This window comes from Eretmochelys imbricata, chromosome 1 (assembly GCF_965152235.1).
Source record: "Eretmochelys imbricata isolate rEreImb1 chromosome 1, rEreImb1.hap1, whole genome shotgun sequence".
In the NCBI taxonomy this organism is placed as follows: domain Eukaryota; kingdom Metazoa; phylum Chordata; order Testudines; family Cheloniidae; genus Eretmochelys; species Eretmochelys imbricata.
In genome coordinates this window covers 262,820,832-262,843,872 of record NC_135572.1, presented here as the reverse complement: position 1 = coordinate 262,843,872, position 23,041 = coordinate 262,820,832, and the positions used below count along the sequence as shown (strand labels likewise).

The window sequence follows — 23,041 nt, the reverse complement described above, 5'->3', positions numbered from 1 at the left end:
TCCCCTGTTTAGGGGTTGAGCAACACAGGACCCTGGGCCAGGACCTGCAGGAGAAAGGGGCGGTCAGGTCTTCCTACAGCCAGTGGCACAGCAAGGGGGGGGAGCGGGGCAGCGGCCGCTCCCCCACTGAGCACAAGTGGCGCCTTGTCAATGTCTTGGCGCCTTTTAAATTTCCCCTGTTGAGGGAACGGGGGGAGCAATCCAGAAAAATGGTGCCACCCGCTGCGGCACTGTTACTCACCCGGCGGCGCGCCAGGTCTTCGGCGGCACCTCGGTGGCCGGACCTTCAGTGCCGCCGAAGACAGCCGGAGCGAGTGAGGGCCTGCCGCCGGAGCGCCGCCGGGTGAGTAACAGTGCCGCAGCGGGTGGCGCCTTTTTTTCTGGGGTCGCTCCCCCGTTCCCTCCTGGCTACGTGGCTGCCTACAGCTCCCCGAACCAACGATCTAGCCACTAGCTTGCCCGGCCACTGAGGGTCCTATCGCACATCCTTACATGATTCACCATACAAAGTGCCAGCTTCCTCCAAGACACTAGCAATTTCCTTTGCAAACTCCACAACATTAACAACCTCCCCCAGAATCCCATCCTTGCCACCATGGATGTCACCTCCCTATACACCGATATTCCTCACCATGACGGCGCTGGTTCCTGCCTCAAATGCCTACAAGAGAACGGACAACACTTGGCTATCCACACAAAACACAGCACCAAACTCATCCATTTCATCCTCAACCACAACAACTTCACATTTAACAGCAAACACTTTCACCAAAATGTGGGAACAGCCATGGGTACTAAGGTAGCTCCCAATACACCAGCCTCTTCATGAGCCATCTCAAGGAAGAATTTCTGAAAAATGCACCACAAAATCAACAATATACCTGAGATACATCAATGATATTTTCATCCTTTGGACAGAAGACCTAAACTCTCTCAGAGATTTCCACCACAATTTCAACAATCACTGCCCATCCATCAAACTCTCTGTAGAACACTCCAACCCCAGCATCAACTTCCTAGACACTACAACTAAATTCAACATTAGAATGCTACAAATGACTGTACTGAAGAAACTCACTGATCACCATTCTGAAGCCTTAAGAAGGTACCCAGAGATACAGTGTTCTGCTGGAGGGTATGGCTATGTGCTCTAAACATCAGGTTTGAAATATTGAGTCTCCCTGGAGCAAATGATGCAACTTGCAACAACTTGAAACCTAGGAAAAGTTGCATAGAACTTTGTCTTTAACTAAGTTCCATGCAGTTAACTGTGTGAATTTTCAGGCCATACCTTAAAAACTGCAGCTCTGATGTCTGTGCGGATGTTAGAGCCAGGGTTGTAAGAGTAGGAGTTTGTGCTTGCATCATTATGCTACATATCCTTCCTCCACTGCTGTAGAGCATTTTCTGCTATCTTCCGTCTCAAAGTTAAATGCATTTTCATGGTGTGCCAAGTGTATAACAGGCCAAGTGCTTTGGGACGAAAGATGTGGTATAAAGGTAAACTATCATTACAATGTACTCTGCTTCACTTGAGCACAATATATTTGGTTGTATTCCAGGGAACTGATTGAGCCTAATTTCAGTGAGTGGTAAAGGCTGCTGATTAAGTGGGATGGTATTAGTAGAAATTTAGATAGTGCCAAGTTGCTTAATGGTGATTAATCAGGAGTTAAATAGGTGTGGAATTCTAAGTTCAGATCTTTTAGGACATAAATTGCTAAATAAAGATTAAGAGGTATATTTTCCTTAATTCTTAGGAGGCCTTAGTCAAGGATGCCCGTGTTTATGTGGTGTCCAACCAAGCAGTTCCAGGTAGTGGAATTTACATGCTCTAGCTGCAGGGTTTTTTTCCCACACCAGCAGAGCTTCAAAGTCCTGGAAATTGAAGCTCTCTCTTTTCACAATTTCTTTTAAAATGCTAGGAAATTAAAAGAAAGGGGAAAAAAGAAAGCGAATACAATATTAAAGTATGGTTCAGTCCTGGAAAAGGGGCACAGCAAAAATGACATTTTTGGGTTCTACATTCATTGTCTCTTTCTAATCTCCAGTTCAGAATTACTCAGCTTGCACGTAAAGATTTATTTTTCATTTCTAAGTGCCCTATCCACCAAATCATCCCTAAACTCTTAACAGTCAAACTGAGTTGTTACCATATCATGCATCATCCCCAGTAACAAAGGTTCTCATAGCCCCATTATGGCTTCAGCTATATCTATTCAACCCTATCGTCTTCATATTATTCCCTCAGTGATGCCTGTTCCAACCCATGTAAGGTTACACTGGTATCTTTGGGCTGTAGAATCTCTGCTGTTGGTGATGGTACACAAGACGGAAACAATCCAGCTTCAGTCTGAGCCCATGGTGAATTTGTGGGCTTGGCACTTAGAAAAGAACATACAATATTGTCTTCTGTGTATATTAGGAATTGATGCTGGTGGTTAAGATGCTTAGTGTCTTGTGAAGCTTGCTATCCTTTTGTATTTTCAGGTATTTCAGGGAGTTTCATTAATTACGCTCCTTTTTAAAATAGCCCCTCACCTTTAATAGATCTGTTTTGTGCTTTTTCTAGTGTCCTTGACTTGGTTACATTGTTTCTTTCTGTCCTCTGACCAGTTGAAATCTGCTTTTCCTTCTTGATAAAAATTCAAGTTTTCTGGACGGTAATCAATTCCATTCATCTTTCTGCAGCTCACTCCAGACAGCCTTGACATCTGTACACATACAGAATCTTGACACGCATTTCAAATCTGATTAGATCATGACCACCAGATCCTTGACACTTACCAGCTTTTGGAGACTCAATAACTTTTCAATTGCAGCAAGGAGACTCAGAGTTGCCATCTACAGTTGTCTTGATTTGACATCATCACCCACGTAGTAGAATAGAGGCATCAGAACACTAGTATTCTGCTGCAGTGTGACATAGTGTGTGATGATGGGAAAGCCCTGTGGGGAAGGGAGCCAGTCCTATACACAGAAATTTAGTTTATTCTCATTAACGATTTGAATGGTTCAGATCCCCAAGATGAGGATTTGAGGTGCTCAGGCAGGAGACACAATACGCAGGGGGAATGCAGGAAGGAAATCATCCTGACTGTGGGAGTAGCACAGAAAAGATTTAATTGGTAGGCATTTTTCTTGCACTTTTCCAGTCTCTCTGTTCTTGGATCTCATCCTAAAGCAGTCCAAATTATCAGCAGATGAACAATTCGCATTCCATGCCTGTTTGACAAAACTGCTAGAACCCCTTAAAACTGTTTAGCAGCCCCTTAGATTTCCTTCAGTCCCTTGTTTGTGGTATTATATTTGTCTGCTTCCCCTGAGGTAGGATTCAGACTTGTTTTTTGCAGTGCCCTCTGCTGCAGTTAAACACAATGGCATGAAACCAATAAAGCCCTTTTTAAAGCAGGGAGTCTTCAAGATCCTCTTTTGTTGGAGTAAATCTTGTATGGCTTTCAATCTGTTTTAGATCCCAGCAATGCTGGTTCAAGCTCCCATTTGTTTCTATACAATGTGCACTTCTCATTGCATACCATAGAGGATGTTATTTCAGAGTTAAACTAGACACTGAGAATATAGAAAAAGGCAAAACAACACCAACAAAAAGCAAAACTGCCTAAGAATAATTCTTAGAGCAATATCTTTGCTCCAAGTGGTCTCCCTGGATCATACAGTATGTAGATACTTCATTATTTTTATTTGAAGTGTTTCTTTAATTGGAAAAAGTGATTTGCTTATTTCTAAAGGTGATCGTCTTTTTCACAACTTAAATTTACATCACAGCGTATTTGGTACTCTGAAACTTTGATTGGTTTCATATCAATGGCCAGGGAAGGAGTACAGGTTTCCATATCAGAAAAGAGGGTTGTTAGAACAATGTTTACAGTGCACAGATGCAGCAGCCACTACTAGCTTAGCAGTTGGCACCCACTGAAGTCTGTTGCAGCCGACTCTGAGGGACACCACGCCTTCATGTCATTACTTTAATGGGTACACAGGACCTCCAGAAATCCCCATTTGGAAGTACTCCCAAAAAGGGGGAGGAGGGTTAATCCCTTTGGAAGTCACAGAAAAAAATTGAATACAAAGCTGTCATGTTTATGACTAAAATACAACCTCCATCAAATGAAATAATTCCTGCAATCCATTTCTGGCTCCACTCTTGCTGTTTTCTTTGGGCTTTATTCTCAGTTACGCTGACAGAGCAGTGTGAAGTGGCCTTAACGTAAATGAGAATCAGACCCTTTATGTCTGTGGCACAGTTAAACCTAGGCCAGCAAGGGAGTCATCACCCTCTAGTAATGGCTAAATACCTGCTGGCACTTGGAATTAAATAGTGTTGCCATGCAACACAACAAAGTTCAGCCAAGTTCACATGAAGCTAAGGTGACCATAGGTCCCGTTTTGGACAGGACAGTCCCTTTTCTAAGCCCTGTCCCAGCCATCCCAACTTTTTTTTTTTTTTTCAAAATTGGGCTTTTGTCTCTTTTTCTTTTGCCGACTTGATCAGTTGGCAAGAACAATGGGACAAATGCCCATTTTTATCAAAAAAAAAAAAAAAAAAAAAAGGTGGGGTATGATGTGGAGGAACATGTGTGTGGGGGTGAGCAGAGATGCCAGCCCGCACAGGGGAACGTAGGGCTGGGTGGGGGCAAGGAGGCAGCATTCCAGCATGCAGGGGGCTGGCAGGGTTCCAGTGACTGGCAACAGCCTCACTTGGGGGAGGGAGGCACGCTCAGGTGAGCAGCTGGGGGTGTCCCGTTTTCCCTTTGGGAAATATGGTTACCCTACATGAAGCATTGTCAGCTAATGCATCTTTTTGGATCAGATTCAGTCTGTTTGGAGGGGCAGAGGGGTGGGTAAAGAGAAACAAAAATTAATTTGAGAATCTTTCTCTTTAATTCCCAATGAGTGAAGAGGCTGTCTGACACTAGACAGTGAATAATTTTCATCAGCTGAGACAGTCACTGGAAAATCCCAGACCAAATTTTATAGCCGCAGCTTTTTCTCCATCAGACTTCTCCTCTCACCAACATCTATAACATAACTCGTCCGTGACTCCAGCCCTGCCAATATGCATGCAGTGTTGCATCACAAAGTATAAGGGGACACATACAAATATACATGCAATACATTGTATGGAAGATATAAAAAGCATAGAATCTGTACAGTACATGCATTACTTATGGACTACACCACAAAACCTTCCCAGTGAAAAGGCAGAAAGAGGGGAGGATATTTTTGCAAAGAGGGAAGGATATTAAAGATGTATAAAGGCTGCATGCTGACAACAGGATTGTTCCCTTTTTGTTTTCCCGACCAGGTGATTCACTGGAACTCGCCAAAGAAGCTGCGAGTGAAAAACAAGCACGTGGAGTTTTTCCGCAACCTCTACCTGACATTCCTAGAGTACGATGGGAACCTGCTGAGGCGGGAGCTCTTTGGCTGCCCCAGTGAGGCAGATATCAATAGTGAAAATGTAAGTGGGAAGCGTGAGGGTGTCTTTTAACACAGAGACAATGCAGATGATTGGAAGGCTGGTTTGTGGTTAAGAGACTGGGCTGGGACTCAGGAAATGTGGGTGCAGTTCCCGTAACATCATATCTGACTTGGGGTACATCATTCATTCTCGCTCTGCTCTAGTTCCTGTCAGTAAAATGGGGGTGATAATCCTGCCTTTCTCCCACTCTTTGGCTGCCTTTTCTATTTAGGGTGGGATTGTCAAAAGTTTCTAAGAGATTTAGAAGCACAAGTTAAAAATCAACGGGACTGGTGCTCAAAACTCCATTCGGCACTTTTGACAATCCCACCCTTCGGACTAAGATCTCTGGGCCAAAGAACTGTCTCTTACAATGTGTTTGTACAGTGCCCAGCACAGTGGGGCCCTGGTGTCAGGTGGAGCCATTAGGTGTTTCTGTAATACAAATAATGAAGAAGAAATGAAAACATCAAGAATGCTGAGTTTGAAAGTCAAAAATCTACCTTTTACATGTCTACTGCACGGTATACGATGAGTTAACCCATGAATGTACAATTATGCTGTGAGACTACAGGAGGGTTCTGTCACAGTTCAGGGCAACTGCTCTTGTATTCCTCTTCTGTGGTCCAGCAATGGCAATACTCTAGGCTTTCAAACCGTTACCTCTCTTGGGTGGAAACCCATGTGTCTCTCCCTCCTGACCAGGGTTTTTTCAGGCTGCAGAGCTCCCTGCCTATACTGTGAGTTCCCCAGCAAGTCCGACTGCCTAAACAGGCCTGCTTTGCTTTCCCCTCAGTGGTTATAAACAGCATAGTTGCCCAGAGATGTAAGTTATCACACAGCCCTTCCTAAGCAAGCACATTTATTCTTAAGATAAGAGCATAAGAGAGAAAACATATTGAAAACAATACAAGAACCTACGTGCATGCTAATAAGCTTACCAGAGATCACCCCAACTCCAACCAAGAATCTGGAAGGAGTCAGTCCCTCAAACTCCACCAGGGTATTTTTCTGTGCTTACAAGTTCGTAACCACCTTGGCTCAGCACTCTCATGAATCTGTGAGTCACTCCTTTATACCACCTGGCCTCTGATCTTGTCCTCATGTAACAGGTGATCAGCACAGACAAAGTTCCCCTCCTCAGGGCAAAGCTTCAAAAGTCTGAGTTCTTGCATAACCAGAGGGCTTACATTTGCATACACCTCCCCGTAGAGATTTCCTAAGAAAGCCTGTCAAGGTTCCTTCCTGACTCTGAACTCTAGGGTACAGATGTGTAGACCTGCATGAAAACCCCCTAAGCTTATTTTTACCAGCTTAGGTTAAAGCTTCCCCAAGGTACAAACTATTTTACCTTTTGCCCTTGGACTTTTTTGCTGCCACCACCAAGCGTCTAACAAATATATAACTGGGAAAGAGCCAGCTTGGAAACGTCTTTCCCCCCAAAATCCTCCCCAAACCCTACACCCCCTTTCCTGGGGAAGGCTTGATAAAAATCCTCACCAATTTGCATAGGTGAACACAGACCCAAACCCTTGGATCTTAAGAACAATGAAAAAGCAATCAGGTTTTTAAAAGAAGAATTTTAATTGAAGAAAAAAATAAAAGAATCACCTCTGTAAAATCAGGATAGTAAATACTTTACAGGGTAATCAGATTCAAAACATAGAGAATCCCTCTAGGCAAAACCTTAAGTTACAAAAAGACGCAAAAACAGGAATCTACACTCCATTCAGCACAGCTATTTTATCAGCCATTTAAACAAAACAGAATCTGGCACACATCTAGCTAGATTACTTACTAAGTTCTAAGACTCCATTCCTTTTTCTGTTCCCGGCAAAAGCATCACACAGACAGAACGAGCCTTTGTTTCTCCCCCCCTCCAGCTTTGAAAGTATCTTGTCTCCTCATTGGTCATTTTAGTCAGGTGCCAGCGAGGTTATCCTAGCTTCTTAACCCTTTACAGGTGAAAGGGTTTTTCCTCTGGCCAGGAGGGATTTTAAAGGTGTTTACCCTTCCCTTTATATTTATGACAAAGCCACTTAACTATAACAGTTCATTCTTTTCTGGCACATTGTTTCAAATAGATTCTGAGGCTCATAATATTTCCCAGGGTCTTCATTAGTCATGTCTCACCCCTAGAGATATTACACACAATCCAACAATAATACATAACCATTTTGCATTTTTAATACAATGAACTCCTAAAATACTTAAACTTAATTCAAAAAGGCTTGTCCAGGATATTGCAGAAAAATACCATATCTGTCAGTATCTTTCTTTAATAACTACGTGCCCTCCCCCTTCCCCTTCCCTGCACACTACAGTAGCAGTGTTCTGAACAGCAGCAAAATGCTCACAAGAGAAATCTGCCAGATTAAGTGACTCCTCTGAATACTGCAAGGACATTTATGTACAGGGGATGTGGATGTGGGTGTGATAACAAATTTTTTTTAAAGTTGAAGGAAGCCTTTACATATAGATAGATACATGAACTTTCTGTGTAGTTCAGCCACAAGAGCGTTCTAGCCAAATAGCAATTTCCGCTACACAATGTGAAGAGATAGAAACAAAAAGTAGCAGCACTTTATGGTGCCTTCTAAAGAAAAGGACAATGGATCTTGTAAAATGTCTGAGATACTCAATATGAAAGTCAGTAAAGCAAAAACAGTACCACTTACACAATACTACCCAAGAGATGAGAAGTAGGCTTTAGTATTTTTAACACCTGACAGTGTTCCCATTGCCTCTGTGGGTAAGTCAGCCATAGGACATGCCACCAATAGTTTCTCAATTACAGCACTTCCGGATGTATATATGCTGTACAGCCAAAGGCATGGCTGATACATAGGGTTATCATCTCACTTACATTTTGGGAGGATAGGGAATCAAAGAAAGTGGTGAGAAATGGATAAATAGTGGTGGAGAGAGACTGGAACAGAGAAGAGAAGAAACAGCGAAGGCAAAAATAGATGTGGAGGGGAAAGGTCAAATCAGAAGAGGAAAAACATCTTTGAGAGAGAGACTTTTAGAGAATAAAATGAACTGAAAATGTTAAAAGGTCTCTGAAAGGCTGAAGAACAGAGGCATCAAAATATTGAAGGGAAAATGGAGGATATAAAAAGGGAGAGAAGGTTAAAAAACAAAACAAGGGGCACATAGTAAGATATATATATTTATATAGGCAGTTTGTCAGATGCAACATCTTGAATCTCTCTGATTTAATGGTATCTGATTTTATAAAGGTTGTATGGCATGGCAAAGCAAGCATGTATGTCACGTGCATTTTGATGCAGGTCCTAGGATTCACACAGGACATGTGGTTCGATATGGCATTATCCCAGCATGATTCACACCCCTTGTCATGTTTTGTTGCTTAAATAAGGCTGGGGGATGGAATTATGCTGAGATGATGATACTCCTAGTGGATTAGAAGGCTTTATGTGTAGCCAGGTGCTTGTCACTGCATCTCCCTCTCCTCTGTAATACCTTGGTAAACTGATTTATTCCAGAGATTGTGTTGGTAGAGTGCAGTGAAAAATGTACATTTTGGGTGCTGAAACTGGCAGTTCAGAAAGCTTAAAATCGCACATTTTACTGAGCTTGTAGCTGGTATGTAGATACTGGTAGGTAACTGAGTAAGCAGGTACATCTGCCATGACACTAGACTGTTTTAAGACTAGAGAGAGCTAGATGATCACTAATCCCCTGAACTCTACTTGTGATCATTTACAAGAGCAATGGCTTGTTGTGTCTTTCGTTCACAATCTGGCTTTATCAGGTGCCACCCTTAAGGCCTCAATCTAATATGCTGGTTATCACAGTACTGTAATTTAATACTTGTAACGGTGATGTATTTAGTATCTTGTTTGGAATTAAGTTCAATAGTTCATATACTATTCCCAGTTACACGAAGGCCCATTTACAGCCCTCTGGCAGCGTGAAGATGATTATAAAGATGGCCTTTAAAAGGGTGTAATTACATGTATTCCCACTGTAAGGCCCCTTTACACTGCCTTAGTTTAAATGATAATCTGCTCCTATATCTCTTTCTATGTGCAGGTAAATTAACTCATATTTTTTCCTCTTTTTCCAATAGTTTATTAAAAGACCCAGGAGGCCACACACTGAAGTGATGTGCCCCCTGGACCCTGTATTTAGTAGTCTTTTCTAATAAGTAATGGCACTTCAGCTGCACCAAACAGCAGGGATGTTATGAGTCTGGAGTTTCAAGCAGTACAAGATCCACTGTGGGTTAGAAACTGTGAATGTGAAGGGGGGACAGGCAATGGGACGTACCATGCAGGTTCATCATTATGGCTGGGAGCTGGAACATAGAATACCAGGCCCAAAAGCCAGAAGTATAACTACTGGTAAGGATACCAGAGGCTGGGAACCACTGGCCTAGGCCACAGTGATCAGTGTATTGCACTGAGAAAAAGTGATAGGCATCTGTTCATGCTACTATGTATGAGCTTTCTTTCCATTTATAGCTGCTGTGCTGTCAATCTGCTGCCAGCTGCAAAGAGAGCTGATACATTTTTGATTGGAATCACACAACACATGTGGTGACAGCTTTAACTTCCTCTCAGAGCAGCATAGAATGTGACTACAGTTCTCATAGCTTTGGGGCATCATGTACAGGTGAGCCCACATCCTAAATTCGGAAGAAATTCCTGTGTGTTGGTTATGGTCTTCTGTCTCTAAAACCAGCCTGCCTAACATGGCGACCGTAGCAAAGGAAACCCTGTGAAGTTACCATCACCTGGTTCATTGGCAAGTGTCTGTTGTCATCTTGGTACGCAACAAGAGAGAAAGGTTTAACATTTTTGAATTAAGTCAGATTCGGATCTTCCCAGCTAGCAGGAAGAGGCTGTTTTAGCTGTGACAAGTGCACAGATGGTGGTGATTTTCAAAGAGAGAAAAGGAAAAAGCTGGCTTGCTGGACTTGGGAGCTGAGATGGTGGAAATGTTCATTGGTGGCGGCTGCTGCTGCTGCATTGCCATGATTACAAGTTCCAGGATGAAAATGCTTGAATTAGAATATTCAGTCATTGTCTTGCTCCACTGTTCTTCCTCTTATTCTTTCCACACACAGAAATGAAGAGAGTTCCTTGAATCAAAGGATCTTTCATTTCCCTTAGTACAACTGTCTGCACAGCAAATGATGTTTGAGGGTCTGGCCCAGTTCCCACAATGGGGATGAAGGGGGCACAATGCTGGAATAGAAGGGATGGCTGCTGGTCAGAAATTATGCAAATTATCAGAGCTCCTTGCCAAGTCTATAGAGGAACAGCTGGAGGTCATTTGGAGGAGCTGACCATACTATGCTTGCGGTGGAGCCAGTGCCATCAGTCCCTTTTGTTTTCATGGGCACTAAAAGAAAAAACAGAGTGAACATGCTCTCCTGCACTGATTTGTGATGTATCGCTACCCTTCCCTTCATGCAATATGTGGATGGGAAGTTAAGATCAGAGCCTAAGCATACTGGAAAGGCTTCCATTGACTTCACTGGGCTTTGGGTTGGGCCCTTAGTCACTCAGTACCACTTGTTTCATGCTCTTTTCCATGTCTGCCTGACCCCCCCTCCCCTTTTTTTTTTAAATGCAAAAAGCAAGTTTTCAGGGAAACCCATAAAGGCAAAGCTCACAATAATCTCTTAGTTATGAGTTTTCTCTTGCTTATAATGTTGATGTCCAGCATTTCATACTAGAGGACCTACTTGTAAAGCCTCAAATACTTGAGCAGTATGTTTAATGTCCTAATATGACTCCATAGCTAAGGCTATAATATCCACTATGAGCCTGGTTTTGGCACACGGGCACAGAGGCTCAATCTTTACACAATCCCATAAAAGCTCCTTTCTGCACACAATTTCTCACGAGGAGTCCCTGCCAAAGGGGGATTTTTTTTTAATTCTTAAGCTTGAGGTGCAATGAGACAGCCCGTTTTTATGAGACTCTGGGCCTGATCCAAAGCCCATCGAGATTCATGGGAAGACTCCCATTGATTTCAGTGGGCTTTGGATGAGGCCCTTCTAAAAGAATTTCCTGAAAAGTAAAAGAAAAAAACAGCAGCACTTTTTCAAACTATTTTCTTTTTGGCTCTTCACACCAGAAACACACTGGATGTAAACCACTCTCACTAGCCCTTTCTGAGAAGAAACTGTTTTTACCGAGTTGGAGATGTAAAGATTTTAACTAGTAGCAAAGACCTCTGCGTGCGTTGTTATAATTTCCATCAGAGGAACTGGTGACGGTTGCAAGCCGTGCCCCATCTAATATTAGCTTTCTTCTTAAAAAATTAAATATGTCTAAAAATAAACTGGCAAGACCGCTTTCAAGCCAGACAATAGGGCCTTGATCTTATCATTAGATAGATGCAGAAAAAAACCCTGTGCAGCCCTCCACCATGGGAATAAATGTCTGCACTAATGGAAAGACTGGGGTGTAGAATATGTCATGGTGGAGTTTTTTTCCCTATAAATCATAAGTTCTTTGAGGTGGGAAACTTTGGTCTTCCCCAGCGGAATTCTTGTCCGTTCATTCATCACAATTATTATTATTATTATACATGGGGCTGGTACTACCACCTCTGATTAAGGTTGCCCGACATTTCCCGTTGTAAGACCCTGTTTTCAGTTGCTTATAACTTTGGCAAACTGTAACTGTTTGGGCTGAAATTTTCCATGCCAGGTGTCTGCCTCAGACTGATATTTTTGGAAAATTTCAGCCCATACAATTCAGCCATTTCTGAAAACAGACTATGGAAAAATACGTTGTTTTGTCCATGGTAAAAAGTCTGGTGACTTTTTCTTTGAGGCACCGTGCATGGGAGCAGGGACTTGAAATTATAGCCTTTGCCTCAGGGATGTGCCTTTTGTTGTCTCCATGAAAATCAGTTCAAATTTGGCCAAGTTATAAACCTTTGAAAAATCACAGTTTGCACACACTCAGTAGAGACTTGCCAGAGTTTAACAAGTAAAATCCCTGAAGATTCTCCTCAGTGTGCTGGAGCTTCTCACAGCTCCTAGCCCTGACCAAACTGTGCATATGCCATCCCCACAGAGCGACTGAGCATGTTCCAGCCCAGGGCTACAGTCACAACTGTAATTGCTGCTCCTAGCTTCTCCAGACCGGAGTGGGGCCGGGCACTGGGAAATGACAGCAGGGAGCTGGGAGGGCAGAGAGAGACTGGGACTGGGTGCTGGGGAGAAGGAAGTCAGAGAAGTGAGCAGGGGAGTCTGGAGCTGGTTGGACAAGGTGCCTGGGACTAGGGACCAGTGGGGGGAAATACGGTTGGGGAGAGAAGACACATATGATAGAGGGTGTAGGGGGAGAATTGGGACTATTTGAGCAAAGAGACTGGGACAAGGGGTTGGGAAGTGAGTGGGGAAACGAATGAGACTGGATGAGAAGCAAGGGAGGGAGATTAAGGCTGGAAGCCAGTGTGTGTGTGGAGGAGGGGGGAGACAAACTGAAAGAAGAGCCAGGAGATGAAACCTGGGACTTGCTGGCCAAGGAGACTGGGGACAAATTGGAGCAGGAGAGTGGGGACTGGGACTGGCTGGGCAAGAATACTGGGACCAGGAGTGGGAGGGGTAGATTAGGATTTGGACAGCAAGCCCAGAGAGGGAGAGTAGGAGTGGCTGGGCAAGGAGATTGGGACCGATATGAGACGCCTGAGGAATGTAGATTGGGATTGGGAGGTAAGGATAACGGGACTGGGAAAAGAAACCAGAGGTGAGGAAGAAACAGGACTGAGACAGAAAAAGGTTGGAGAGAAGTAGCAATGCAGTCAAGTTTGTGTGGAATGGGCTAAAGGAACTGTGTCCCCAGCCTAGAGCACGCTCCCCTCCAGAGCCTGGAATGGAACCCAAGATTCCTGAGTCTCACCATTCCCCTGCTGTCAGCAAATATCTGTGGAACCCTCTGGCAAAGTATCCATCTCATCCCCCCTCTAGTGCTGGTCCACATGAAGGACAACTTCCTATTCATATGTTACTCTATTAGCTCAAGTGGCAGAGGTCTGTGCAGTGGTTCTAAAGGTTCCAACTCTGCAGATGAGCCCTGTGGGTGTCAGTATGATGCCAGATGATGGAATTTCTGTTTTTTTCAGTTTGCTTTTAGGAATTATACAAAAAAAAAGAACATTATTAAGGCTGCAAAGTCAAGCACTTAATGTGGAATGCCATGATTAAGGTTGCCTGTGCAACCTTAAATTTAGCCCCCTTGAGCATATGCATTGTGATACAGTCTTTAATGACACAATCACACTCTGTTTTTTTCCACAGGACCTCAATCTAAGTATGAGCAGAGGGACCACAGGTGGCTACAAGAAACAGAAGAGGAGAGGTTTCAGAGTAGCAGCCGTGTTAGCCTGTATCCGTAAAAAGAAAAGGAGGACTTGTGGCACCTTAGAGACTAACCAATTTATTAGAGCATTAATAAAGAAGAAGGAGAGTACATGGTAGCAATGAGACCATTATGATCAGCATAATAAGCTGCAGTCACAGCTCACCATCTGCGTAGCCACTGTTCTTACCTTTACTTGTTACTCCCAGCCATCCTGTTCATCTTTCCACAGGGAGAGAGATGATGACAGAATCTTAGTTCTGTTGTAAGTGAGGTAATGCTAGTAAAAGCACTGTATGGTGGTAAAAATGGTAGTGCCCTACCTACTCGAGTGCTCCCACCATCACTACCAGCAGTGGAGCTGCGCTAGCTAGCACTGCCAACAGCACTACCCAGCTGCAGAAAAGGGGGCCTTTCTGGTAAGAGTGCAGGGCCACATCATGGCTGCAGAGAAGGTGGTTCTGGGTTGGCTGTGGGTAAGGCTACGACCTCGTCTCCTCCTGCATGCCAGAATGACTGCACTGCGGGAACACTGGCTACTTCTTATACAGTATAATGACTCCTGACATTGCTGCTCAGACACTGGACCCTCCTCCTTGTCTTTATCACAGCTCAGTTTTGTTGGAGGCATAATTTGGCCCATTGTGTAGATACAAAATTTTTGATGGTGTAGGAGGAATAAAGGTTTAATTGATGTGGGATTAGACTGACTTTATCACTTATCAGTGGAGAAGCCAGAAGTGCATTATGTAGATCATCGCAAACAAGGGCAAGTAAATGCTTTCACCATCCCACGCTATCTTCTGTTTTGTTTATGCTGCATTACAGAGAGCAGTTAATGTAGACATTTTTTAAGTGCTAAACACCAGGGGTCAAGTTGTCTATGGGTGTAAATTGGTGCAGCTGCATTGAAGTTAATGAAACTGCGCCACTTAAGGCTGGCAGACAGTTTGGCCCCCGGCTGATATTATTTGTCCTATCTCGCCAACTGCAAAGTGTTCGCACTATGACTCTTAAGTGTACATGCTTTGGAGCGAATATGCAGTTAGGGGGCTAGATCCAAGGCCTGTTCCCTTCTCTGCCACAAACTCTCTGTGACTTCGGGCAAGTCTCTTAGTCTCTCTCTGTCTCAGTTCCCCATCTGTAAAATGGGGATAATTGCACTGCCCTACCTCACAGGTGTGTTGTAAAGATGAATGCACTAAAGATTGTGAGGTGCTCAGATACTATGGTAAGGAGGAGGTCATATAAGCACAGAAAACAGAGGGAGAGAAAATGCATTATTAATACATTTCTAAAAATGATTTAAAATTTTGTTACATAATTATTTTAAACCTTGTGAGCCAGGTTATATACCATTAGGAAACCTGGTTTTCCTCCTCTCCGCTGTGATACAGCAGATGTTTCTAGTCAGAATGATCGTGAAATATTGGAGTTTAAAATGTCACTAATCCCAGATGGAATATGGGCAGTCCTAGATGTTGGACCGGTATCATTTTGGGGGAAATCCCACATATTTTTAAAGGAAGTAAATATTTCTGTGGCATGTCAGTTTAAGAAAAACATCTCTTTGAAGCTGCTCAGAGATTTGAAACAGTCCTAGGAAGATGAATTAGTGGTCAGAGCATGGGTCTGGCAGTCAGAGGTCCATGGTATGTGAAGTTCATCCCAATTCCACCCTTTATCACACAGATAGTAAGCGCCACCCATGTGGTATAAGTATATAGACAAGTAGTTCTGGTAAATTATGGGGATTTATGGTAGAATTCAGTGAGCTGCTTAAAAGATACTGCCTGGGCTGCTTGTGCCTGTCAGTCCAGCCCTGCCTCAAAGGCCGCTTTCCCGGGGCTGAAGTCAGCTCCCATGCCACAGCTGGATGCCCAGAGAAGTAATTTAACAAATGCATTTTATTTTTGGATCCGTCTGTCTCTTTGTTTTGTGTCTTGCATCTCACACTCCCTCCGCTCGCTGCCATTTTCATTTCTGAGACATGTAACATGCAGATGCTAATGAAAGCACTTGCTGCCTCCAACCTCAGATTCTCTCCAGAGAATAGTTACTATACACAGGGTGAAAAGGACATGGCTTTTAAACTGTAGGATTCTTCCCGAGAGGTAGTATTCCCTACATGGTCAGTGGCCAGTAGCCTTAGAGCAAAAGATTTTGTGAGGAGGGAGAATATCATGTTAATCAGATATTCCCAACTGGGAAATACATGCTGTCATTCTAAGGGAAGGAAGCTGTGCGGTAATAAGTTTATTGTTACATGTATAATGGAGATGCCAGCTTTTTTCAACAGTAGCAGGTATTAAGATCTTCCTTTTGGTGATGCATATGTTCAAATGAGGGGCTGTTTGCATAGATCATAGAATCATAGAATATCAGGGTTGGAAGGGACCTCAGGAGGTCATCTAGTCCAACCCCCTGCTCAAAGCAGGGCCGATCGCCAATTAAATCATCCCAGATCTGTCAGTATTCCCATTATAACCCATTCTTTTCATGGATGTATAACATGGTTGCAAACTTTCAACCAGGCTATACATTCTCAGCCTGTAAATACTGAATATACACAGTGCAGATATGGATAAGATTGTGTCATTTGAGAAATAGTATGCCAAAAATTATTTAAGACAACTGCCAATGGGGCAAAATTAAGGTTGTTCATGGAACCTTACCTTAGACCGGGGTGGACAAACTACGGCCCGGGGGCTGCATCCAACCCTCCAGACATTTTAAGCCTGCCCTCGAGTTCCCTCTGGGGAGCGTCATCCGGGGTTTGCCCCGCTCTGGCACTCCAGCCAGGGAGCAGGGTCGGGGCTCCTATGTGTAGGGGCAGCCAGGGGGCTCCGCACACTGCGGCTGCCCCCACAGCTCTCATTGGCCAGGAACCACGGCCAGTGGGAAATGCGGGGTGGCACCTGCGGACAGGGCAGCGCACAGAGCCACCTGATTGCGCCTCCAAGTAGAAGCCAGAGTGGGGACATGCTGCTGCTTCTGGGAGCTGCTTGAGGTAAGCGCTGCCTGGAGCCTGCACCCCTGATTCCCTCCCGTGCCCCAACCCCTTGCCCCATCCCTGATCCCCCCTCCCAATCTCCCAAACCCTCAGTCCCAGCCCGGAGCACCCTCCTGCATTATCCCCAGCCCCACCCCAGAGCCTGAACCCCCAGCCAGAGCCCTCACCCCTACACCTCCCCCACACATGCCAACCCCCTGTTCCAGTCCAGAGCCCCCTCCCACACCCTGAACTCCTCATTTCTGGCCCCACCCCAGAGCCTGCACCCCCAGCCGGAGCCCTCATCCCCTCCCGCACCCCAAACCCCAATTTCGTGAGCATTTGTAGCCTGCCATACAATTTCCATACCCAGATATGGCCCTTGGGCCAGAAGGTTTGCCCACCCCTGCCTTAGACAATTTCCTGGCTTTTGAGTGCTTGACTGTGCACCCTTTAATTTTCTCTTAACATACTTTATTTGAATGGGATGCATGTGTATACATGTGTGTGTGTGCATGCATGTATTATCTTTGTGTGCGTGTGTGTAACAAAAGAACACACAGAAAGATAAATACCCTTAAACATCAACCAATCAACCATTGTCATCTGTAACATAGTAGCATGTAAAGGCCCATCTGGAAAAAGGAATTACTAATATCCCCAATTTATATTTGGGGAATTGAAGCACAAAGAGATGCAGTGACTTGTCCAAGGTCACACACACAGTCTGTGGTAGAGCTGAGAATTTTAACCCAGATCTCCTGAGTCCTAGTCCAGCACCTTCACCACAAGACATTCATAAATGGCTGGATTCAACCCAGGAGACTCTGCCTGCCTGCTTTGCCTCGGATTGGGATTCCCATGGCTTCTAAGAGTTTGGGCTTGTCTCTTCAAAGGACACTCTACATTTGAATTTGTTTTAAATTGACTGATGGGGCATCCATTAAGTATCATCACCTGCATTTTGTTTGCATCTTAAAAATAAAGAAGTTAAGACTTCTTTCTACTCCCCTACTGGGTTTTATAAAAGTATTTTCTGTAGGCTCAAGACAATACTCAGATACTATAGTAATGGGGGCCCATATGAGTATCTTCGACAGAGAGATAAAAACTTTTTTGGGCCCACCCTTCCTCCAGCCTCTCCCTTCCCTCCACCTTCACTTCACTTCACCTTCTGGGTGTGGTGTTCTGGCCCATCTAGTGGCACTGAGACCACTTAAAGAGAGAGCTAAAATGAGTGTGCTCTATAGCCTTAGCTAAGAGCCAGTTGGTTTTTAGCTCATGCAGTACTCATGCACTAAGCTCCAGAGGCCCCCGGTTCGATCCCAGTGACAGGGGTCTGTCAGTGTTACACATACGCCTGCTGTTCAGTTTCAGCCTAGATTTTCCTGCTGCTTGTCACTAGTAAACCTGATCTTGCAGAGACTTGGAAAGAGCATTTGTGTAACCTCCCCTCCCCTCCCCAAGAAGTGCATGAGAGAGATAGCAATGAAACAATGAGATTAATTATACACAAAAGCTCAGAGCCTCGAAAGTAGAGTTGCCAACTGTCTAAACGCACAAACCCAAACACCCTTTCCCTAACCCCTGCTCCCCCCCTTTTCTGAGCCCCCGCTCACTTCAGCTCCCTTCCATCGCTCGCTCTCTCCCACTCTCACTTTCACCGGGCTGGGGCAGAGGGTTGGGGTGTGGGACAATGTGTGGGCTGGGAGGTGGGGCTGAGGGGTTTGGAGTGTGGTGTGGGCTCTGGGCTGAGCCTGGGGCAGGGGGTTGGGGTGTGAGAGGGCGTCAGGTTCTGGGAGGGAATTTGGGGTGTGGGAGGGGCTCAGGACTGGGACAGAGGGTTGGGGTTCAGGAGGGGACACAGGTACGGGCTCTGGGAGGGAGTTTGGGGGCGGGAGGGGGTTCCTACTGGGGTAGGGGGTTTGGGGTGTGGGCTCTGAGAGGGAGTTTGGGTGCAGGGGACTGCTGGGGCAGAAGGTTGGGATGCAGGAGGAGGTTCAGGGTGCAGGCTCGGGCCAGGCAGCACTTACCTCAGATGGCTCCCAAAAGTGGCAGCATGTCCGGCAGCAGCTCCTAGGATCACAGGCCACCAGGCGGCTCTGCACACTGCCCCTGCCTGCAAGCACCGCCCCCACAGCTCTCATTGGCTGAGGTTCCCCATTCCCAACCAATGGGATCTCAGCGCAGGAGTAGCGCACAGACACCCCCTGGCTGTGCCTACTCCTAGGAGCCGCTGCCAAACATGCCGGCCACTTCCAGGAGCGGCGTGGAGCCAGGGCAAGTAGGGAGCCTGCCTTACCCTGCTGCACCGCCAGACTTCTGGCATCCTAAAATCTCCTGGATTGGCTTCAATAGCCCCAGGAGATTAAGCTCGATTCCAGGAGACTCCCAGTCAAACCGGGAGGGTTGGCAACCCTAGGTGTCTAAAATACCTTGGAGGATCTGGGCCAGAATTCTGGCAAATGCAGAAAATAAAAAGACTGAACAACAGAATTTTTTCCCCCGTCTAATATTTTTCTGCTGCATAGTCCTTGGTTCTGCTTGTAACACTAGTAGGTACAAAATGTGATTTTCAACTTGACAACAGTGTCTCCTTAATACTTGTTTTAATTCATTAACTTTTAACACACTGTAGTTATTAGCTATTTGTTGTAAAGTGCCAATAGTCTGGACTTCCAGAAAAGAGAACACCCAGTAGATAAATACGTGGAGATTTCACTTCCCAAACTTCCTTTTTTCAGCTTTTGTCACTGGCAGTTGCCAAAGAAGATGTGTGTTTCTGATGGAATATCACCAAGCCACCTTCAAGGGGCTGGTTTTCTTTGCTTAGTTACTTGGCTTTGGAAGATGTCTGCGGAGTTGCGGTGTGGCTAGTGCCAGTTGTAGCAATTTCATTTTAAAAACGAAACGTCACTTGAAATAGGTTGGATAAGACAGGACAGGAATCTGATTGGCTAACAAGCTTTCTGAACATGTCCCACAGGTAACTTTTACTGACTTTGCACTCAGTAGGTGGAGGTAGGTGCTTGGCCTTTTTGCCTCATAATGGGCCTGATCCTGTACGGTGCTGAGCATTCTGGCTGCACTCCAGTGAAGAAATTATTCATGTGCTTAACTGTAAGCATGTGAGAGTCCCACTGACTTCAATGGGATGAGTCACATTCTTAAAATTAAGTTTGTGTGCAAGTGTTTTGCTGAATCAAGGCCAGAGGTCTCGGCAAGTTACAGGTTTGAGCCCAATATGTGGGGCATTTCTATACATCAGGTCATATATTATTGCTTTCCTGGTCATATGTTACCCTGTAATTACAGCATATATGCAGACTTCTTACAGATTCTAAGTACTAATAACATGAGGGGTCAAATTATGGCTGCCACTGTGTGAATGACCTAGAGGGGAGGAAAGGATGCAAGCAGTCCCTTTGATTCCCTCCTCTAGGGTCCCAAAGCTGGAGGCAGCCAATTTTGGCGATTAGCATTGTGGAGTACAAAAGAGAGCATCTGAGACTGTCGGCATTGCTAACTGGCTCAGAGGAGCCATATCTGGGCAGAGCAGAAACGAGGACATGTCTACACCCTGTGCTCTGGGAAGTGCAGGAGGAAGAGCAAGCTACCTTGCCTATAGGTGTAGCAGGTTCTGCTACTCACTGCACTCCCCACCAGCACCCGTGGTGGTTTTATGACTTTCACAGTCAGAGCACTGGGACACATAAACTGCTGTCTCTCCCCCAGTGCTCAACAGACCCCCAGCTGTAATTTAGCTCAAAATGTGATTCTGTAACTCATAATTAAGTCTTTATGTCCTTTTAGTTTGGAACCCTGAAGAAATCGGATGAGTGCCTAGTTAATAGCTGCTGTGCAATTACAAACTTATAGCCTGGTCATTTGTAAAATAAAGCAAAATCCTAAGGTATCTACAGGAAATGCCCTGTAACTATTTCTTTTAACCATGTAAACTTCAGGCTGATCTAATAAGGGAATATTAATGTCTTTTTGCTAGGGAGGAAAAGAAAAACAAATGAAGATATTCCATCTAGTCACTCTGCCAATTTTGATTTTTAGGGGAGAGCCTATGCTGCACGGTGTTTTGTAAAGCAGGAACAATAAAACGACAACAAAACATTAAGGAATTTCTCATTTATTTTGAGGCAGAAGTGACCTAGACTTCCAAGGCAGTTTTGCCTGAGTAAAGACTGCACAATTGGGACTATAGTGAAGGACTTAGGTAGGCCCTGATCCAAAGCCCAGTGGAATGAAAGGGAATCTTTTCACTGATTTCAGTGGGTCTTCGATCAGGCTGCAAAGGCAGTTTATTCAGGAGAAGACTGAAGAGTGATATGTGAAAAGGTACCACTAATTATTCCATCAGGCAGCAGAGGGAAACATGCAGCTCTGTGATTCATCACTGATGTCAACAATTTATATTTACATCTCTGAAAACAGCGCATTTGCTGCTGCCGCAGAGTCAGCACAGGCGACCTCTCACATTTAAAAATCTGCTTCGTGAAAATAATGAAGCTTTTAAAAATATTCTTAACTGGCCAGAAAGAACAATTTTCTTTTTTTAAATAAATGCTGGTAAGCCATTCATCACTAGAGCATATCCATTTTAAGGTGACTTACACTTTGGGCTAATTTGTATAGAAAAATCCTATAAGATGTAATAAAGAATGATAGCCTTGCTTAGGTTTTTTAGATCATTCTATGTAATTTATTAGAGAATCATATCACTTTTATAAAAAGACAGTCATTCTTTATTAAGTTCTCGAGTTCTTAAGAGTAATTCCCATAGAACCCTACTTAATTTCTATGGGACCCTAAAGGTTTCATCCTTATTAAATTCCATAGGACTCTTCCAGAAAGGCTAACTGCTTGGATTTGTCTTTTTAAATGAATGCTATTTAAATATTCAGTCCACTTGTTTGTTTTTTAAAGAATTTGATACAGGAGTAGAATTGGGCTGGATCACGGTGGCTTGGCATACTTTTCTGTTCCAGAATCTAAGCTTCTCTCTCTCTCTCTTTTTTTTTTTTTCCCATTTTAAGTCTCCATTTTAAAAAATGACTACTGATTTGGGTGTTTTTGTTTTTGGGTGCCATCTTAACCTTAAAAGGGCCTGATTTTTATAAAGTGCTGAGCATCCAACTTCTGAAAATCAGGCTCCTTTAAAGTATTTCAGGTCGGGTGCCCCAAATCACTCGTCCCATTTCAAAATGTAGGCCTACATGTCTCACCATTGTAGTTGCAAAGAAAATCTTCACATTGTGAATCTAATGTAGTTCAGGGCAGTAATGTCTGCCTGAGTCTACAGACAGTATGAAACATTAGCTCTGAGAGAGAAGTGAACTGCCTTATTCATCTCATCAGAGTGATGACTCTGAAACCTAATGATAATTTAAATGCCAGTGTTGTTGGCTGTTTCACTGCTGGTTAAAGAATCCAAAAGGGCAAGGGACAATCATACTGTAAAGTTCTGACCAATCTATTGTAAGTCCCTTTTTTTGGCACCTTGTTCTATGACTCAAATGGGTGAGGCTTGGGAGAATACCACTACTTCCCCGCCCCCCACCATATTCAAGCTGTGATTCAGTTGTGCCAAGACTGGGCCACCCAGAACTCATTATTCTCCATGCTTTGCAATAGGAAATATGGAGTACACCACCTTTATGCCTGATGTTTGTTTACAGCTTCAGAAGCAGTTGTCCGAGCTGGATGAGGATGACCTGTGCTACGAATTTCGTCGGGAGCGCTTCACCGTCCATCGCACTCATTTGTATTTTCTACATTATGAGTATGAGCCTGCCTCAGACAACACTGATGTAACTCTGGTGGCTCAGCTCTCAATGGACAGGTAAGGAAAGCTCTTTTGTTCTATAAGGAAATCAGAAACAGTGAATATCTCCTACAAACTCCAAGAAGCTTCCCAGAATTTCAGCAGTTCCATGCATTAGAGAGAGAAGTATGACATTTTAATTGTGAAAATAGGGGACTTGCACTCTTGAATGAAGAAGTAGGTGTTGTACAAGTATCCACTGTTTATCTATGCCAGGAACTGAGGTGCATTGGCAGAGCTGCATGAGAAGCTGAGGTTTGGAATAGCAGAGGTTACTACCACTCAGGACTGTGGGGCATGGTTCATTTGTTGTGATTTATAACAACCTATAAAAATTAGGAGAACTGTGTCCTGGATGTTGACACAGTACAAGAGCTGGT

General features: G+C 44.3%; 1 protein-coding gene across 3 annotated transcripts in view; it reads left to right on the top strand.

Annotated features, from left to right (window-relative positions):
• The window catches only part of LARGE1 (LARGE xylosyl- and glucuronyltransferase 1), a 363,903-nt gene that overhangs the window by 305,318 nt on the left and 35,544 nt on the right, over positions 1 to 23,041 (top strand). For all 3 annotated transcript variants that reach the window (XM_077829159.1, XM_077829168.1, XM_077829178.1), the window contains 2 exons: positions 5,327 to 5,482; positions 22,516 to 22,679. In XM_077829159.1, the coding sequence (XP_077685285.1) occupies positions 5,327 to 5,482; positions 22,516 to 22,679 (320 nt within the window). The remainder of the gene's footprint in view (positions 1 to 5,326; positions 5,483 to 22,515; positions 22,680 to 23,041) is intronic.